At 42.6% G+C, this 19,933-nt stretch overlaps 1 protein-coding gene across 7 annotated transcripts in view; it reads right to left on the minus strand.

The window, feature by feature from the left end:
• The window catches only part of MYO18A (myosin XVIIIA), a 311,527-nt gene that overhangs the window by 54,497 nt on the left and 237,097 nt on the right, over nt 1-19,933 (minus strand). For all 7 annotated transcript variants that reach the window (XM_075854304.1, XM_075854303.1, XM_075854300.1 and 4 more), the window contains 4 exons: nt 19,184-19,312; nt 9,470-9,613; nt 1,345-1,434; nt 341-460 (listed from right to left, as the gene is read on the minus strand). In XM_075854304.1, the coding sequence (XP_075710419.1) occupies nt 341-460; nt 1,345-1,434; nt 9,470-9,613; nt 19,184-19,312 (483 nt within the window). The remainder of the gene's footprint in view (nt 1-340; nt 461-1,344; nt 1,435-9,469; nt 9,614-19,183; nt 19,313-19,933) is intronic.

Below are 19,933 nucleotides of genomic sequence, written 5' to 3' on the forward strand. Positions count from 1 at the left end.
GCTCCTTCGGCTGTGATCAGCGCTCCTCGTCAGGCTGTGGACGGCTTACATAGAACGTCTATGAGAGCAGTCTTCAGCTTGACAAGGAGCGCCGATCACAGCCGGAGAAGCAAGGCATTCAGTTGAGCGCTTCTGCGCCTTTCAGCGACGTTGGGGGTCTCAGCACCCAAATCCCCAGTGATCCAAACTTTTAATGTGTCTCAAACAAAGCAAGCTAAGGAGGCCAAAAGATAGCCCTTTGCACGTATTAGATCATATTCTAAGAGATAAAAGACAGATGACTTTCCTGGAAGCACAGGCACCATCCACACTTAGTTGACAGGATGCAATGTAGTTTTACCTGCAGATCCTTCATGTCTTTCTCTACATGCAGCCTCTCGGCAGTTTCTGTCTCCAGTAGCTGGGAGGCAGATTCTCCGGTGTTTCTCTCGTCTGTGAGCTCAGAATTCAGTTCTGTGATCTACAAGCAGATTAGCACATGGCATTGTCAAACTTTCCACAGAAGAAGGAAAAAATTGATTGGAGCCTGAAACATATTTAAGGATTTTTTTCTGATCTGATCAGTTTTGATATTTTTTCTTTTCATCCATAAAAAAATATTCCTGAAAAACGATCAGTGTTATCACAACACAAATCGGAACAGTACAATGGTTGCATTGTCCTAATGTTTACAGGCAAGAGTATAACAATAAAGATAATCTACCGTGAGAATGTTTCCCACATACCCGAAAAATTGGTTACAGTCATTTTGTCACTTAGACACACAAATTGTCTTACTGAAGGAGAAAGGAGCAGTGTTTGGGGACAATCTATGTATACATGGCCGGCTTTACTGACAATAAGCAAAGCAACATTTGATTTTATACTCCATTCATACAATAGTTGTGTATAGTAACATTTAAATTGATTTAAAAATAAGGTTAAAATACTGTAAAAGGGGAACTCTAGATTAAAACCAAAGATTTTAAAATAATGTGTTCGTCTATTAACCCATTAATCTAGGGCCATGAACTAAGAACACCATTATATTTAAAGGAACATTCTGGGAAAGACATACACTTTCTTATGCCTAATGAAGGGCCTGAAGGGGCAAGTACATGCCACATAGATTTTAAGAAAAGCAAAAAGAGAATCTCTCTCTCACACACTGTCCGTTTCAGGCCCTAATAATAATGTGGTGCCTTAAAATATTTTGTCCCTGTTTTTTTCCCACTACCTCAACAAGTAATCTCTCAGAATTACTACCAGCAGTTACAACACTGCTTCTATAGTGAGTATATAAACGGACATGTAACTTAAATTAGAGTAGATATACGAAGGCTCAACACCGGGCAAAAACATTACCCTGCTCTCCAACCGGTCGCTGTTCAGTCGCAGCTCATTCCTCTCTTTTTCCACTTTGTCCAACCTGCTTTTAAATTGCTGTATCTCCTCCTGCAGAAAGAAGAGTCATATAATACATTAGGCCTGTGTCAGTTTGACTAAGAAAATCAAAAATCCACAAACAGATAAAAAGTCTGAAGAGAAAATGTATCTACAACTAATAAGAATGATAATGTGTGAGATCTATCCAGCCCTCAGGATATAAAGGACCAGAAAATGTGTTAGAATTGCCTCATGTTTTTCTTAACAAACAAATGTAACCTGATCTTGGTTATAAGATAACAATATCCAAAAAGACATAATGCCCACTAAATGGTTTATCTTTGCTTTAGCTGTGCAGTCGTTTCATATTTTGATTGGGTATTCATGAAAACTACCACACACAGAGACTATTAACAGGGCATTGCCATCTAATAATGTTTGGACATATCACTAGGATACGCCATGACAATATAATCCTAGGGTTTATACCTTTGGGATCCCCGGCAATCACAAGAACAAAATGACTTCAATCCCTACGGCTTATTCCCTACTGGCGCACTCGGCCACCCACCTTGCAGGGAAATGCAACTGAGCGCCACTTGAGTGAATGGGGCGGTATTGTAGTTCTCTGCACAGCGGGTGTCCAGAAGTGTCATTGTCTAGGGAAAATCTTTAAAGGAGCAGGAGCTCTTAACCAGCAATGCGGTTTGTCGAGGGTCCCATCAGTCGGACCCCATGATTAGCAAGTGATGGCATATCTTAGCGCTATGCTATTACTACCTATAGTGGGAAAACCCCTTTAAGAGGGGTAACTACCGTCATTTATCAGAAAATTAAACAACAGTGGTCGCTGCACTGAAGACCAGAGCCATCATTCAGTGTCAGGTATTGGGAGTGAATGTGCCAATGGTACACTATCGGTCTTCTGCAGTATAGTGAGCGGCCTCCACAGGAGTGTGAATATCTGGAGGTGTAACCTGGTGTAGGGTCTGTCTGGGCCAAGCATAGTCGAGCCATGTTAAAGCACAACAGTTTGATCAAAAATATTTCCTACCGTGTGTGAAGTTCTCTATAAAGTATATTTAGAATAGCGAAGTCTATTCCAATGCTTAGTTTTGAAGGACCCATGATAAGGGGGGGGGGTCATCGGACAGTAGAATCAGAGGATTTACTTCACCCTAATCTATTTTCTGTGCACCGTCCATTCATAACAGTACGTTAGGGTGGCAGTAGCCACTTTACATTTATTGGCAGATACAGACAGTATACGGTAGGACCTGTCATCATTAGATTACATGAAAATATATGGACCTTCCATCAAAATTCAGAATTTGCTCTCTTTTCTCGTAATCCTAAAAAGTTATTACAAGTTCTCCTACTGGTGAGGAAAAAAAAAAATATGTCCCTATATCATTAGATACACTTATGACAACGTACCGGATTCAAGATTTGGGCACATTAATTCCAATCTTATTTAGCATCAAGACTACGAGTCATAACATGGAAGGAGTTGTAGTTCTACAACCGCCAGATATCCATCTCAAAGGAAATAAAGTACCGTAATAATAGCGTATTGATAGTATGTCTCGTATTTATAACATATGATTTCATAGCCCTTACTCTGTCACTGTGACTTATGTGTATTACTACAGTTCAGTTGAAAAATAATTATTTGCGGATTAAGAGGTCACATCTCATCATTGATTTCCAAGCTGCTTCATCAGTAAAAATGGCTGGAGCCGTGTTGTCAGAAATAACGGATAGTAAGATATCAATTTCATCATTGCTTAATGTATTTCATGCCCATCCCAATCTACATTGGACTGGGAGAATGATTTATTCATATGTTCAGGAGGGTTAAAGGGAATGGGTCATCAGAATATGACCTATTGTTTAAATCACATTTTCATGAGAATTTTTGCTGATTTTTTATTTTATTTTCTGTCATTATCTACATATATTAAAAAATATTTTCACTCTGGCCACGGAGCCTCACAATAGACTGACACTTCCTGTTCTGTAGAGATCACTTCTCAGCAATCATCTCATTATCATCACAGGCAGGATTACAAGGACAGGTAACACCTATATATAGATAACAGAGGATCCCCCATTGACACAGTTCCGCCTAGAAAATTCTCCTATAGAAGTCAATGGATCCTTCTTGTTCACAGGTTCCTATGGTTCAAGTGACTGCTGTAAAGCACATCTCTAAATGCGGTTAACAATAACTTAGGCAAAATTGCTGCCCTAAAAAAAACTATGTACAAACAATCCAAAAAAATATATAATGTACAGAAAAAAAAACAAAAAACAGAAAAAAAAAAGTTTGTTTCAATGTTTGATTTTAATTAGGATTTATTTTTTATATAGGTGATACATTCCCTTTATCAGGAAGGCAACATATACACTACAGTTAGTCACATATCTATTGGAGGTGAACCTCTTGCCCACTCTGTGTGCCCATTAAAATAATAATTTAGCATTTCTACTAAGGCATCCCTCTCCCTTCCCTCTGCACGGCAGTAACAGAGCCAACAATTCCCTTGTGTGACTCTTGATAATCATAAACATATTCTCCGCCACTCCTCCTCGCTCAGACAAACCACCAGTGTACAATAAATGTAATGTGAACATCCCTACCAGCAGCAGCTCTCAGCAGAGGGGAGGAGAGGCGGCAGGTCTCTCAGCTCACATTAATTCTAACATTTACACTTCTCTAGGTCTGGAAGGTTATATTTCATGTGATGGTTGGCAGTCGGTGCCAATCAATGGCATGCTCAAAGACAGTGGTGATGAACCTCTGAGATGTTTGTGATCCTCAAATGCAAGACTTGTGGTCAGCACAGGGCTCCATAATGTATCAATGTCTATTTACGGATTAAGAATTTGAATTTACCAATTTAAGCACCAACACCCAGAAGTAGACACGGTCACTGCTGTGTGTGATGACAATCTTTGTACAGTCCTGCTGAATATGTGGGCGCAAAATAGGCAACATAAAATAAATAAGCCATAAAGAGGACCAACCAAGAAGCAGATGGGATTGTATGGACTACTGGACACACAGCTTCAAAAAAGTTGTATAAATTAGGAAAACATTTTTGAGAAACAGTGACACTCTTGTTCATAGGTTGTGTCTGGTATTGCACCACAGCTTCATTCACTCCGGCATCTAAATTTTACTTTGAACAGGATTTTTTTATTTGTTTTTTTTTAACTATGCTGCCTAGCTCCAATGCACGTTGGGGCAGATTTATCAATACTTTGGAAGGGACAAGTAATAAATCTGAGAAAAAAAAAAACTGTCATTAACCTGTGCAATGTCTGCAACAATATTCTCAAATAGCATGAAAAACATCTCCAACACTAATGAATGTTCCGAGGAGGGCACAGCTCATGTCATGCCTGCTCTGCCCTCTAAATTTACAAGCAAACTGTAGACTTGATGAAATCGTGGCGAGGGCTGGTGGAAATATTGGTGACAGGAATGTAACATTAATAAATGCAGAGAAATTGCTAACGGTCATTCTTAAAATTAAGAAAAAGAAATTAACAATTCCTTATAATATGAAGCAGGGTAAAAAAAATTAAGTTGGTAGCCAAATCCATATGATCACCATTCACCATTACAACATAGGCACTCTCACTTAAATTTCTTAACGTGTTGTACGGTAAAATCTGCCTACTTAGGTAATAATGCAAATGATGCATAAACAAGCTTATCTAAGCTCCGCCGTGGTGCATATTTTGTGCTGCGGAATTCAATGCAAATAAATACGCGAGAATATCTGCATGTATTTCATGCAGATTTTAATTGCAGATTTCAGCCTGCCTATGTATTGCAAAGTGTAGAATCTGTGAAAGAATTGACATGCTGTGGATTTAAAAATTTAGCGCCGATTTTGCCTTCTTCATGTGAATGGGGTTTTGAAAGCCTCATTTACATGTATTGTATGTGCCATGTCTGAACGTGCCCTAACCTGGCATATTTGCTATGTAGGAAGCGAACAAAGAACTAAAAAACTGATACGTTTTAGGGCTGGTTCATAACAGTTGAGTCCAGCCAGTTGTTTTCTGCCTGAACCAGACACAACTGAAAAATAACGTTGTGCACTTAATGCCCCTGTCCGGCATCCATAGCCAGACAGAAAAACGTAGCAGGAAACGCTTTTCTGTCCTGCTAAGGAAGGAGTCCAGTAAAACGGATTGCACTGGACACAACACGGACCCCGTAGGAAACGATGGGATCAGTTTTGTCATCACTTTTCTTCCAGAGGGTTTATACTACGCTGGAGAGAAAAATGACTACGGAGAAGACATATGTGAACGAGCCCTTAAAGTGGAACTAAATTTTCAACAAACTTCTGACGTGCTATAGCGACATGTCAGAAGTTTTGATCAGTGGGGGTCCGAGCACTGAGACGCCCACCGATCGCTAAAACGAAGCAGGAGAAGCTGGGGTTTTCTTTTCCGGAAAGCCGATAGAACGGTGTACTGGCACACAGATTTTCTATTGAGTCCGTACACAGTTACATCGGCTTTTCGAGAAAACAGATCAGAAACTGTCACTCCGTTTTAACGATCGATGGCGGTGTCCGTTACTTGGACTCCCATCGATCAAAACTTCTGACATGTCACGCTAGCACGTCAGAAGTTTTTTTTAAAGTTTAGTTACCCTTTAAAGAGTATTTTCATCCCAAATTAAAAAAGGCCATACATTAGCAAATAAGAAAGCGGAGATATTGCCATATACCGATCAACTTTAGCACAAATGGCCGCCACAACAGAAAGTGCAGTCACATAACCTGCAACTATTGAATAAGCTGCAGAGCAGCTGATGGTAAATCTGTCACTTTGTTATTCATGGAATATACTAACACAATGACACGTTCTAAGAAGCGAATTCTATAGTGACAAATCAATATGGCTGCACTTCCTAATGCAACTTCTTCAAAAATGGCCGTTGCAACAAAATAGAAATAGATTCCAATATCTCTGTAATGAAAATAAACTAATTACCAAACCTTGTATACCGCTCTTGATTCTAAATTGCTAACGTATAGTCATATATAAAATTTGGGAGGAAACTAACCCTTTAAAATGACAGTAGGCAATTCAGGGACCTAGATACTGGTGATGTTGTCACTATAACAGAAAATGCTCTCTTCCCGACCGCCCACTGTCTTTTGATGGCAGGCGGTGCAGGTCCAGAGTCTACAGCAACATATTTTGGTGTCACTATAGAAAAGGCTTCTGAGAGCTCATTCTCTAAGCAGGAGCGGATACTTAAAGAAGCCTCCTAAATACAGCAGGGATCAGAGGAAACGCCGACCCAGCTGTTCGTGACCGTGGCATGATCAAAGGGGACTCCCCTCTTCTATCGAGTCGCTGAAAACCCGGGGAACCCTCTACAGTCAGCCCTGGCGTCCTTTCTAGATCCCCAGGGCTGTCTGCTCAGTATATCTTCTTTTAGGGCTCACTATGTGTTGCCCCAACAGCAGCCTGTGTCATAGGGACACAGTATAATGTATTAGCATACAGGAGTATGCAAATATATTAGAAGTAAAAAATAAAGTTGTTGAAAAGTTATGCCTTCATGGGATTTAAAAAAAAAAAAAATGTATTAATAAATAAAAAAAAGTCATTTGGCATAAAATCCATTTTATAGTCCATGCATTTCATAAAAATAAAAAACCTACACATATTAGGTATCTACACGACTGTAATAACCTGAAGAATTAAACAGGTTATTTAGTGCGAAGCGCGAACAAAATTAAAAAATTTAAAAAAATGTTGCCGAAAATCATTTTCCCATATACATGCCGCAAAAATAAATTAAAAACAGTAATTTATTTGTACCATCAAACTGAGCCACGTCAATAAAAAAAAAATTGTGGCTGCTGAAAGGCAGAGAGGATAAATTGAAAAAATTTAGCTGGTCATTAATCCTGCAGCGCTTATTAAGCTTAACCCTTTATTGACCAGGCATTAAAGTCAAGTCATTGCGTGATAGGGTCATTCGTTGTCCAACACTAGAAAGTAAATCAGAAATACCAGTAAATATAATAGTTTTCCCCCCATTAGAAACAGATTTCAAAACCATGTCGTACTGGAGGACACAATAGGCAGGTAAGAGGTAGAATTTACTCTACGGGAGTTATAGGACTGCTTACCCTGAAATCCAAGTTCCTTTATGTAAAAACTCCTAACAAAACTCGCAAACATAGTATATTCTGTTGGAAAAAGTGGCAATAACTTATAAGGAATCATTACAGATGAGGCTTAGATTGTGATGGAAGATTTCCTAACATTGTCACAGCGTGATTCCCTTTCTCTAGCAACCTGGAGAACGCTGCTGGAAGTCTTTTACAGCTTAATCCTCCTGATCACAATGAACAAGAACTTGCATTTATAACAATGGTACACAATATTCACGTTCTTAATGACAACATATTTCTAGATGGAAACTTTCAAAGTTTCGTAGTTTCTTCCAAAAGTTCCTTGGATTAACCTGTTTTATCCGGATTCTGCAAGGACTACAAAAATGCTTCTTGGAAAGTGACTCCAGTTTGATACTTTCCAGGTGCTTCACATTACGTCCAATACGTTCTGTAAGCACGTTCTGTAAGCAAATCTCTTCTTAAGTCTCACATCCCCATCTTAGCCTGGAATACTCAATTGTTCCACTTGTGGGCTCCAAGTTTAAAATACTCTCAATAGAACGTGGTTTCCCAAAACTTAAGATGGTATTTATAGTGCCCAGAGTTGAGAACAGCTGACCATCAAGTATGTCAGCCACAACTGCGGAGAAGAACAAGTCTAATATATCTACGAGATTTCTTCATACTGGAGATAAAAGTTTTACTGGAAAACGTGGTAGCACTTGACAAGGTAAAACGTTATTAGTCACCATGGTAAGTGCTCTACGCACGGCTTCTTCAGAGCAATGATTTTGGCTGCATCTTGGACAGAGGAGAAACCACAAGAACTCAACATGGTAGATTAAAGTTAAAGAATAAATTGTGCCCGACCTTTCCAGGTCCTCCTGTTACAGGCAGCATTACTGATATTTCCCATTAGATGGAAGTGCACCGTAAAACAACTTTCTAGAAATGTGTATGGGCTAAAATACAAACTGGGAACGTACGAAAAGATGAATGACTAGTTTAGGGGTTAAATTGTGCTGATACAATTCTCCTTCATTAGCTATAGCAGACCCATAATTAAAAAAGTATAATAAAAATAATAAAAAAGGTAATAAAATACAATTCCTAGAAAGCTTAAATTTCAGGGTCATGATTGAACGACTACACATTGTAAATGTAAGACTTTTCATATGCCCTATTAGGGCATATAGACCTCATAAAGGTGGGTGCCTGCCTGGGACCCCCCTCTATAAACCAGATCTCACTCTGGTAGACCCACCCATCCAGGCAATACATGGTTGGCCATTTATTTGTTTGGCTGGCAAGTAATACTACACTTTCCCTGCAGCAGCCACTACATTGGAAGTATATGGCCAGGCGCAGCTTCTCCAGTGGTAATAGCGGATTGGCGGGGGTTAGACAAGCCGGGCCGGCTGACTGTTTAAAGGGGAGACAACCTTTTTAAAAGTTATGATGCTAAATGAACAGATTTTTGATTAATAGTAAATGATCTAACTTGACGTTTGTGTCGATATCATGTGTGACAATATTTTGCAGTTATACAGTGAGTATACACAGTATGAAAAATATACCAACCAGGCTGCAGTTACATAGAAACACTGCTACACTAGTTAATCTATAGATCTGTAAACAAACATGATTTCATTCCCATTCATCATGCCCCATTGGTTTAGAAATAACTGCACCTGTCTACAATCTCCAGGGAAACACATTGTATTATGCAATTTAACTATTACCACCGTGTGCTGGATATCAGCAGAGAAAAGAAGAGAGTCATATGTTCTACAAAACATTTCATCTAATAATTTTAATCTATGGTGACTAAATATCCATTTTCAGTAGACATTGGAACCTATTCCTGCAGTGTAAATGACATATAATAGGAATAGTATATTAAACAAGTCCAGACTAACTACCACAACCACCATACTTACGTCTTTGCCTCGGATTTGGTCTTCTGTGAGCTGCACCTGTATCAGGGGTCGGACAGTAGTGAAGAGTTTCCACCAGGGCCAGTTTTTTACACCTTTGTTCTTCTTGATATTTTTCTGGATGCAGCGAATAGCAAGCTCTTGGATCTATAGCAACAGAGAAGAGGGATCAGTAGGCAAGAGAGTACAGTAATAAAAAAAGAGGTAAGGTGCAGCAATGAACATCAGGCAATGTCGACTGGAAATAAAGAAAACAAGCTGCAAAACAGCAGACAGGAACAATGCCAAGGACACCACTCAGATAAACTGTAGCCAGCTTGCCTTGTATGGGAGAAAGAGAAAAGAAAGATGGATATTATGAAGGCAGGACCACGACTAGAAGATTATTATACGAAATGACAACCAACAGGAGTTGGGTAAAATGAGGCGACAGAAGACGTTAGAAGTTAGGGGGAGATTCGATAATGAAAAGTTATTGTGACAATGACAGACGACGGAAACAAGGTTGGTAACAGAAGGAGTGGCAACAACAACAAACCGTAATTTGGGAGAGGATGATTTACTTTGTGGTTAGTTTTATTCTATTGTCATTCATGTGCTGAGCAGAATACACCTGCAGCAAATGGTGTCAATCAAAGTGACAACTAGTATAATGGAAATTATTAATTGATAGACAAGACATTATTTGGAAGAAAGTGGCTTCAAATAATTCCTTGACTGAATAAACATGTGTTAAAAATTTCACTGATTTGTCACATTGTGATTTTGTGTATAGATTTACTGCATTGTTCTCTTTAAACAAGCACAGTACGCAGGACACATGAAGCACTACAGTCTACATCACTGTAATCTAGGTACAGGTGCAATAAAGAATACTGCACTGTACTCTAGGAACATGTGGCCATGGCCGTCATCAGGGCAGTACTGCTGGTACTCGTGTCAGGGGCCCGGCAACAAGGATGAAAAGAAGGGGCCCGTCCGCTATTTCATTGAGGGCCGCAGCGTTAGTTACTTGGAGAAAGGAACGGACCCTGCAACGTAATGGGCCGTTCTTTACTCTGAAGTAACTTACGCTGGGGCCCTGAGAGGAAGACGCTGCCTGAGCAGGAAACAGAAGCTCCGTGTCACGTGTGGAGGGAGCCGCCCACCAGACAGGGAGGACGGAGGAAGAGCTGGAGAGGAGCAGTGCCACGCAGCTCCCCCCCCCCCCTCCTGCCTGCAACTTGTAACTGCTGCGGAAGATTCCTCCAGGACAGGTAAGAGGGAACTGTAATGTTATGTGTGGGGTATTCTTTACACATCGTTTTTGTGGGGGAGGGGGAACTTAACTGTAAATTCTATATGTGGAGGGGATTTTGTGTAAAACGTTTTTGTGGGGGAGAGGGACCTAACTGTAAATGCTATATGTGGGGGAGGGGATTTTGTGTACAACATTTTTGTGGGTGAGGGGGACCTAACTGTAAATGCTATATGTGGGGAGGGGATTTTTTGTAAAAGTTTTTGTGGGGGAAGGTGGGACTTGGCTGTGAATACTATATGTGGGGGAGGGGATTTTGTGTAAAATGCTATATGTGGGGGATGGTGGGACTTGGCTGTGAATGCTATGTGTGGGGGAAGGGATTAATTATTTTTCTTGGGGAGGGGGAACTTAACTGTTCGGCTGAGTTCACACGGAGCAGATACGCTGCGTAAAAGCACGCAGCGTATCCGCCCTGTGCGCCGCAGGGAATTCCGTCCGAAAATCCACACTAAACTGTGGTGCAAGTTTTTGCCCGGAATGTCCTCTGCGGAAACTGGAGCATTTAGCCGGCCTGCCAGCAGTCACATGGGATGAAACGTCATCCCAGGAGGCCGCGCTGGAGGAAGAAACCCAGACTCCTGTGTGACTAAGATTTTTTTTTAATTCAATGGAGAAAACCCGCAACAAATAAGCAGCGATTCCGCAAATACAATAGACACGCTGCGGAATAAAACTCTACACCGCAGGTCAATTTCTGAGCGTTTTTACCGCTTACTATTTACGCAGCGTGTGGATGACATTTGTTCTATCCCATCCCTTCTGTTGCTACTGTACTTGCTGTGGATTTTTTGCAATGAATTCCGTTGCAGAAAAATTGCAGTATTTACGCTATGTGTGAGCTGACCCTAAGGCCTAATTCACACGACCATGTTCGGTCTGTGATATACAGACCACATGTTGGCCGCATTTCCTGGACCGAACACACTGCAGGGAGCCGTGCTCCTAACATCATAGTTATGTACGATGCCAGGTGTCCCTGCCTCCCCTGTCCCGGGCTGAAAACATGATTACAGTACAGGACCGTTTTCTCGCAGCGAGGCAGGGACTCCTGGTATCGTACATAACTATGATGTTAGGAGCACGGCTCCCTGCACTGTGTTCGGTCCAGGAAATGCGGCCAACATGCAGTCTGACATATCAGGGGATTCTGTAAACCTTTGAAAACTTCATTTTAAAATAAAAATGTCTATCAGTGTGTTTGGTGCAACTGTGGAATTACATTTTATTACAAATTATTTTTGCTATTTGAGATACAAATGCTTTATATCCTGTATACAGAGCAGCTGTATCTAGTTCTGAGACCTGAATCCGTCAGGTCAGCGGGACTGACTGGTTCAATGACAGTGGTCGGATCAAGCTGTTATCGATCACATCTTTGTTTATCATTTTGACGTGATCGGTGAGGCCGGGTTCCCACGTAGCTAAATAGTGCGGAATTTCCGCAACGGAATTCTGTGCGGAAATTCCACAGCATTTACAGTAGCAGCAAAGAGGATGAGATATTGTAAATCTCATGCCCACGCTGCGGGAAAAAAAAAGTAGCATAAACGTTAATAAATTGACCTGCGGTGCGGAATTTAAATCATGTGGGACGACGTTGCATCCTATGTGACTGCTGCAGCCAATCACAGGCTGCGGCGTCACACGGCCTGCAACGTCATCCAGGGAGGCCGGAGCGGACGTCAGAGGAGGGGGTAAGTATGAGCGTTTTTTTGCGCAGAGGAATCTCCATCCGAAAAAAAACGTACCACATTGTGGTGCGATTTTTTCGGACGGAATGTCCTGCGGGTTCCAGATGGGACAAGCTGCGTGATTTTTATGCAGCGTATTCGACCCGTGGGAACCCAGCCTAACAGTTGGATCCTGCGTGAACCAGTTAGTCCCGCTGACCTGAAGGATACAGGTTCCAGCGCACTTTATAGCTGCTCTGTATACAGGATATAAAGCAGTTGTATCTCAAAAAGCAAAAATTATTTCAAATCAAATGTAATTGCAAAGTTGCACAAAACACACTGAGTTTTCAAAAATGTGTAGCGGCTGTAGCCTTTAAATAATTTTCGTGGGGGGGGGATTTTACTGTAAATGCCATGTGTGTTGGAACTTATTTTGCACATACTCACAGGCTACGGTCATATTGCGCTTTCTTTTTTTTCTTTTTGCAGAGATATTTCGCAAAACCATGGCAAATTACATGGTTATAAAGCAATTTTACAAAAATCGTTGCAAAAAACTTGATTTGACCTCGACATGTGAAGAGACCCTTGTAGTTCATTTGTGTAGTGTAGGGGGGCTTTGCTGTAGATGTTTTGCGATGGAAAAGTTTAGTTATAGTCTTTGTGCGGGGGAGGGTATATTCACATGTAGCGTTTGAGGTGCAGTTAAAAAAAACACATCAAAACCGTGCAGTCAACTGCGCTATTGATTTAGTCAAAACAATGGAAACCTTATAGAACGGAGACAAACAGAAACCGTTTGCAACTGATGCGTTACCATTGAAATCAACGGTAATGCAAATGGAAAGCTATGGTTTCTGGTTGTTTCAGTTTGGTTTCCATTCATGGGTTCCCCTGACGGAAAATTCAGAAGAAACCAATGAACGGAGTCCCGACGCATATGTGAACGAAGCCTAACATATATAGGCATAAGGAACAGACCCTGGGCGGAGCGCTAGTAGAAGATCTTCCCGGGGACTCCAGCCCTGGGAAAGCTCCATTCCCCAGGTGACGTATCCCATTGTATGCCATACAGTGGAATACGTTCTGGCTAAATTGAACAAAATCCAGGGCATTAACCGGTCTCTGCGTGCTCCATGATTTCATTCACTGTAATGGACATCAGCACCAAAACCGGTTAACGCGTATAACGTACAAACATGAGTGCCACACTTTCCGTTGTCCACCCCTGGTAATTGAGGGGTGGCCCAGACAACTTGGCTGTATGGGGCCCAGAAATTCCTGATGGCGGCCCTGCATGTGGCCACTCTGTCTAGTGAACCGTATTCTATGAACTGGTGGCCATATCGTTTACTGCATTTAAAGGAACAAATTTGCCCTGATTTGAGGGTGTCTCATAGAGGAAACACCTGTCGAATATTCCTGATGCACTGACTAGCATTATATATACTGAGCAATACTAAGGAAATAGCGGAAACGTGATCTGTTGGGGGGGGTTGAAGACTGGTGTTGAGAAAACTACTAAACCTGCGCTTCTCAGAGTGTGAGAAGGTCCTTGCCAATGCTGGGCACAAGAACAAGGCAGGAACTCCAGGAGGAACTCCATTGGCTGGTGAGGCGCAGGTCCTTGCCAATGCTGGGCACAGGCACAAAGCAGGAAATCCATTGGCTGGTGAGGCGCAAGTCGCATAATTTAATCTCTGTTGTGGGGTGGGGATGCTGCTGCCAGTCTGGGAGGGGTGGGAATGAAGGGAAAGTGTTGCTGCCAGTGGGGAAGGGTGGTTTAGGGGAGAATGCTACTGCCAGTGAGGGAGGATTGGAAAAGGATTAAATGATGCTACTAGAGGGGGAGTAGAATGCTGTTGTAAGTGGGGAAGGGTGGCATAAATGCTGCTGCTGCCAATGGGCGAAATTGGGAAAAGGTGGAGTAAATGTTGATGCTGCCAATGGGGGAAGGGGGACAATGCTGCTGTTATTAGGAGAAGGGGTGGTCAAAGGGATAATGCTGCAGTCAGTAGGGGAAAGAGGAAAGGGTGACAATTATGCTGGTGCCAGTGAAGGAAGAGTAAGGCCCCATGCACACGACCGTAAAAAACCTCAGTTTTTGCGGACCGCAAAAATGGACCCATTCACTTTCATTGAACGCGGATACCTTTCCGTAGCACTACCGAAGGGTGTCCGTGCCGTGGAAATGTTCCGGGAATTATGTAACATGTCCGTTCTTTTGCATTTTGCGGGCCGTGCTCCCATACTTTGTATGGGGGCACGGCACGAAAAAGCGGCTGTCAGTCGGCGGCCGGCCCTGCCCGTCGTGTGCATGGGGCCTAAGAGGAGGAACAATGCAGCTGACAGCGGTAATGCACAGTTGTATTTGTTTGTCTCGTTAGGGAAGGTATTTTATACTATACAGTGGTATTTGGTGCTGCTAGAGGGTATTGTGTGTGCTGCACTGTGGTATTTGGTTGGTGTTGCTGGGGGTAATAGGAACGCTTCACGGTAGCATTTCTTTTGCACTGCGCAGTAGTATTTGTTTGCTGGTGCGGCCCCGGTATCACCGTGGATTAGCTGGTGAGACACGAGTAGAATAAGTTTGAGAAGCCCTGAACAAAACTGTACCCAAGGGACAGTTTTCTACAAGAAGGTGGTCCTATACCCTACTGTACAAGGAACACATGGCCCAATAAGCTATTTCACTGTACTATAGGAACAGGTGGTTCGATGCTCTTCGGCACTGTACTTTAGAAATAAATGCACTATAATCTACTGCACCTTGTCCTAGAAACAGCCGACTATACATTTACTACACTTTTAAAATACAATATAGTGCAGTAATATTCTCTACTAGCCTACGGTAAAAACGTACTACCAACATCTTTACATTGTAGCGAATAAATTCAACTGATGCCCCTTCTTCTCATGCTGAGGAGACAAACCACTAAAATTATAAAGCTGCTCAGTAAACCCAGTACCTACTTCTGAAACTGCAATCTACAAATATCTTTAGTCGGCTTTGCAGCATGAACCCAGTCTCGCTAAGAACCGCTAGTCTAGCACCTGATGTAGAAGGCAGAGGGAATTGAAAGCTTAAAAATTCATAAACAATAAGATCCCTGAAAAGGAATTCAGATAGCTAGATGTACTCTCTCTGATATGAGAAAACTCCTCAAACACTCGAAAAGATGTATTTAGAATATGGCCGTCATCTCATTTGCGTAGCAGTGTAAATAGACCTACATCCCGTCAATGGTTTTACTTTTTGCCCAGCAGCTTACTTAAAGTAAAGATTATAACTGCAATCGAGGTTTATTGTACTTAACAAACAGTTACCCAGATGAAGACCTGCATTGTGAATCCCGTTCTTAGGGCACGTTCACACTTCACGGTAGTGGTGCATCAATAAACAGTACCATCAACACGGCATGAAAAACTGCATAAAAAACCACAGCGAATATTTGCCTACAAACTTTTTTGGAACACACCATCACATTTTTTATGACACAGTTTTTCTCATTAAAACGGCAAGTATTAAAAATATAATGTCTAGCTGCTGTGGTATAATATGGCAGTAGCCAATATGGACCCTTATTAATCTATGTAAATATTACAGCTATGGTCAAGCAAACAAAAGTTTCAGTGTTGCTTATATAATTAACAATTTTACAACTAATTTATGTTGGACTTGCATGTAGAGATCTACCTACTTATAAGGATACAATGATACAGGGGCGGATAGAGACAGCAGAGGGCCCCTGTGCAAGAACAGTAAATGAGCCCCTTGCCCACTAATATCTCATTACAGAGCGCCACTTATGTCTCTCTAACAATTCACTACTTATTAGAAATTGTAAACTAACTATAAAACGTCATTAGCTCAGGCCCTTACATGCAAACTAATAGACTCTAGGAAGCTGCTAGCTGCTTTTAAGATGGCAATGAGCCCCCTTACCCAGTGGGCCCTTGTGCAGCTGCACAGGTTGCACCTATGTATGTGCGCCCCTTGAATGATAACCTTTGATTCATTATATACAATATAAAGACTGATAGAAATTTTGTTGAACTCATTCACTTTCCACCTGGTCTAAGCCCTTATTCACACGACAGGGTTTCCCGGCCGGGTGACGGCCGTTCATAAAATCGGCCGTCACCCGGCTGCATTAGGAACAATAGACCCCTAATGGGGCATTTCACACGGGAAACCTGGCCGTCAAAAAATGGGACATGCCCTATTTTCAGCTGTTTACCCGGCCGCCCGGCTCCCATAGAAGTGTATGGGGCCGGGTAATACACGGCCATCACCGGAATGTGTCCCGAGTGACGGCCATGTATTCCGTAGCTCGCGCTCTCTCTCCTTGCAGAGTGCATGTGAGGAGGAGGAGGGTCTTTTTTTTCTCCCTGTAGAAGTCGGAATCTCCAATCCCCGGCCGGGGATTGGGGACTCCGCTACAGGAGAAGTGAGTGACTACACTGTCCATATATGGACACAGCAACGTCACTCACTTCTGAAGCGGAATCCCCGACCCGTGGCCGGGGATTCCTCTCCAGGAGAAGTGAGTGATTACACTGTCCATATATGGACACAGCAACGTCACTCACTTCTGAAGCGGAATCCCCGACCCTGTGGCCGGGGATTCCTCTCCAGGAGAAGTCAGTGACTAAACTGTCCATATATGGACATTGAAGTCAGTGACTTCTCCTGGAAGGGGGGGGGGGATGGGTGCAACCTGCAGGGGGCTGGGTGGCATCACCTGCAGGGGGCTGGGTGGCATCACCTACAAGGGGCTAGGTGGCATCACCTGCAGGGGCCTGGGTGGCATCACCTGCAGGGGCCTGGGTGGCATCACCTGCAGGGGCCTGGGTGGCATCACCTGCAGGGGCCTGGGTGGCATTACATGCAGGGGGCTGGGTGGCATTACATGCAGGGGGCTGGGTGGCATTACATGCAGGGGGCTGGGTGGCATTACATGCAGGGGGCTGGGTGGCATTACCTGCAGGGGGCTGGGTGGCATTACCTGCAGGGGGCTGGGTGGCATTACCTGCAGGGGGCTGGGTGGCATTACCAACCGGGGGCTGGGTGGCATTACCAACAGGGGGCTGGGTGGCATTACCAACAGGGGTCTGGGTGGCATTACCAACAGGGGTCTGGGTGGCATTACCAACAGGGAGCTGGGTGGCATTACCAACAGGGGGCTGGGTGGCATTACCAACAGGGGGCTGGGTGGCATTACCAACAGGGAGCTGGGTGGCATTACCAACAGGGGGCTGGGTGGCATTACCTACAGAGGGCTGTGTGTGGCAACAAATTTAAATGAAATTCATCCGATTTTAAAACGGACAGGGAAAAAAGCGGATGCAAAACGGGTCAAAATCGGCCGTTAAAAACTGCAACACGGCCCGGAATGGAATCGGAACTAATGAAAAACGGATGCAAACCGCCCGGGAAAAACGGCCGATTTTATCGGCCGACACTCGGACCCTGTCGTGTGAATGAGGCCTAAGATGTGACCACAGACAGCAGTGTGCTCAGTTTACAACACTACTACCCATACAACAGCTGGGCCCTTGAGAGTCAGCAATGTACTTATGGCTCCGATATGCCTAGTTCTGATCAGATATATAGCAGAGGGTGCATACAAGAGCCAGCGGTATACCATATCCCACGCAAGTGGCACTAGTGGAGAGAAACGGATGTCAAACCCAACCTAAACACACATTTGAACCTTTGAATGTATAGTTAAAATGGGTGTTGGTGAAATTTAGTGTTAGTCTTTTATTTTAAATATACAAATAATATATTATGACTACACTCCTTTACAGATAAATAAAGTCTTCTTGTCAGGGTAGAACCTAATTCGAATATGAAATATAAGCTCCATCTACCCAATAACAAGGCAATATGATTGGGATAAAACGGACAGGTCGTTATACACTAAACAGAACCACAAGAGAGCTCCATGAAAATAAACTGAAGCGGATGTCAGTATTTACACCCTCTTTCAAGTACATTCTTTTTCATAAATGGAATAAAGTATTCAGCAGACCACATGTGAATCGTGTTCAAATTATGAACTACTATGAACTACTACCGTACAAGCCGAACAAGTGTGTTATGGACTATGCTGGATTTGATACGGCTTTATTTTTACAATGCAACTGTTGCATAGAATAATTGGTTGAGGTCGGGAACATTTTACGTCAAGATGTTGTAAGTCACATAGAATTGGTGAAAAAGATGAAATCTTTTCTCCTGAAACATTAGCCAAAATACAGAAGAAAACATAAAAAGTAAAAAAAAGGAAAGCAAGACTCTTGTGAATGGTTCAACATAGCAAGTGAGGAGATATGAAGATTTCTATAGCAAATGAGGCAAAAAATATATTCTTGACCAGAAGATCCTGCAGTTAGTAGACTTGCTAGTCTTCATCACTTTAGGAACCCAACCCATAGATGTGATAAGATGCACACAGCCCTTACCGTATCAGAAAGTACTTGATCCCAGCTGTGTTACTAGGCTCTTGATAAGGTCTCTGCTAAAACACAGCTGAGCGGAGAAGTGGAACACAAAAAGACCTGACAGTCCCTCCCAGTCCGTGCAGACGTTTACAAGGAAACCCCCTGTCTGACATCAGGCTGTAATCTTTTAGAAAAGGCGAGGAGTTTACCATTTTAGGTTACTGTAAAAGGGATCGGGATCGGATGCAGAAACTCTATAATTTGGAGTTGCCCACCAACAACTCAAAACTTTACCTTTCTCTTTTTGAACTGCTGACGTGCCAGGTAACCTCTGCATGCGGCCTGGAATAATATGAGGTTCTTACGGGTCTGCTCATCCCTCTGTTCTTCAAGCTTTGTTAATGTGCCTGCTCGGAAGAAAACCTGAGAAGACAAAGAGATAGGAAAAAGTAGATTTAGACCAGAGACGCCTGCAGAGTGTCAGATCCTGCAGACCCTCTTGTGCACTTACTACGTGAAGGGAAATGTGTATTCTTTCTGATAAATGTAGTGTATATATGTGAGCAAGTGAACGCGCGGTGAACCCAGGGTCACAGATGGCTAAAGAGATCAATACAAGTAGAAACAAACCCATGTTAGGAGATAAGCCCTGACTAAAAGAAGACATGCCAAGGCAAAACAAATGTAAATGTTAACATTTACTATCATACTGTATAAGCCTAAGCTGGAAAACCTTTACCCCGCTGACATGCCGAAAGACAACTGGGTATTTATTCTGCAACATCGGGTATATTATTATAATATGCACTTATGGGGTGGGATAAGAACACGCAACGGAAGAAATGTATTTGTCTTATTGTCTACGTCCTAAACAAGTGCTGGTTTAGATTGGTAAAGAATAAGCAGACAAGCTTTGCTTATAATATGAAGCTGCACAAGAAGCAGTAAAGTGACCTCTCTTTTATCAGTGAAAAGTGAGACGCTGGGATTCCAGAGCTTTACCCTTTGCTGCCTGGGCAGCATGCTTGGCACCACTGGGCCAAA

The sequence above is a fragment of the Rhinoderma darwinii genome, chromosome 2, assembly GCF_050947455.1.
Source record: "Rhinoderma darwinii isolate aRhiDar2 chromosome 2, aRhiDar2.hap1, whole genome shotgun sequence".
NCBI lineage: Eukaryota > Metazoa > Chordata > Amphibia > Anura > Rhinodermatidae > Rhinoderma > Rhinoderma darwinii.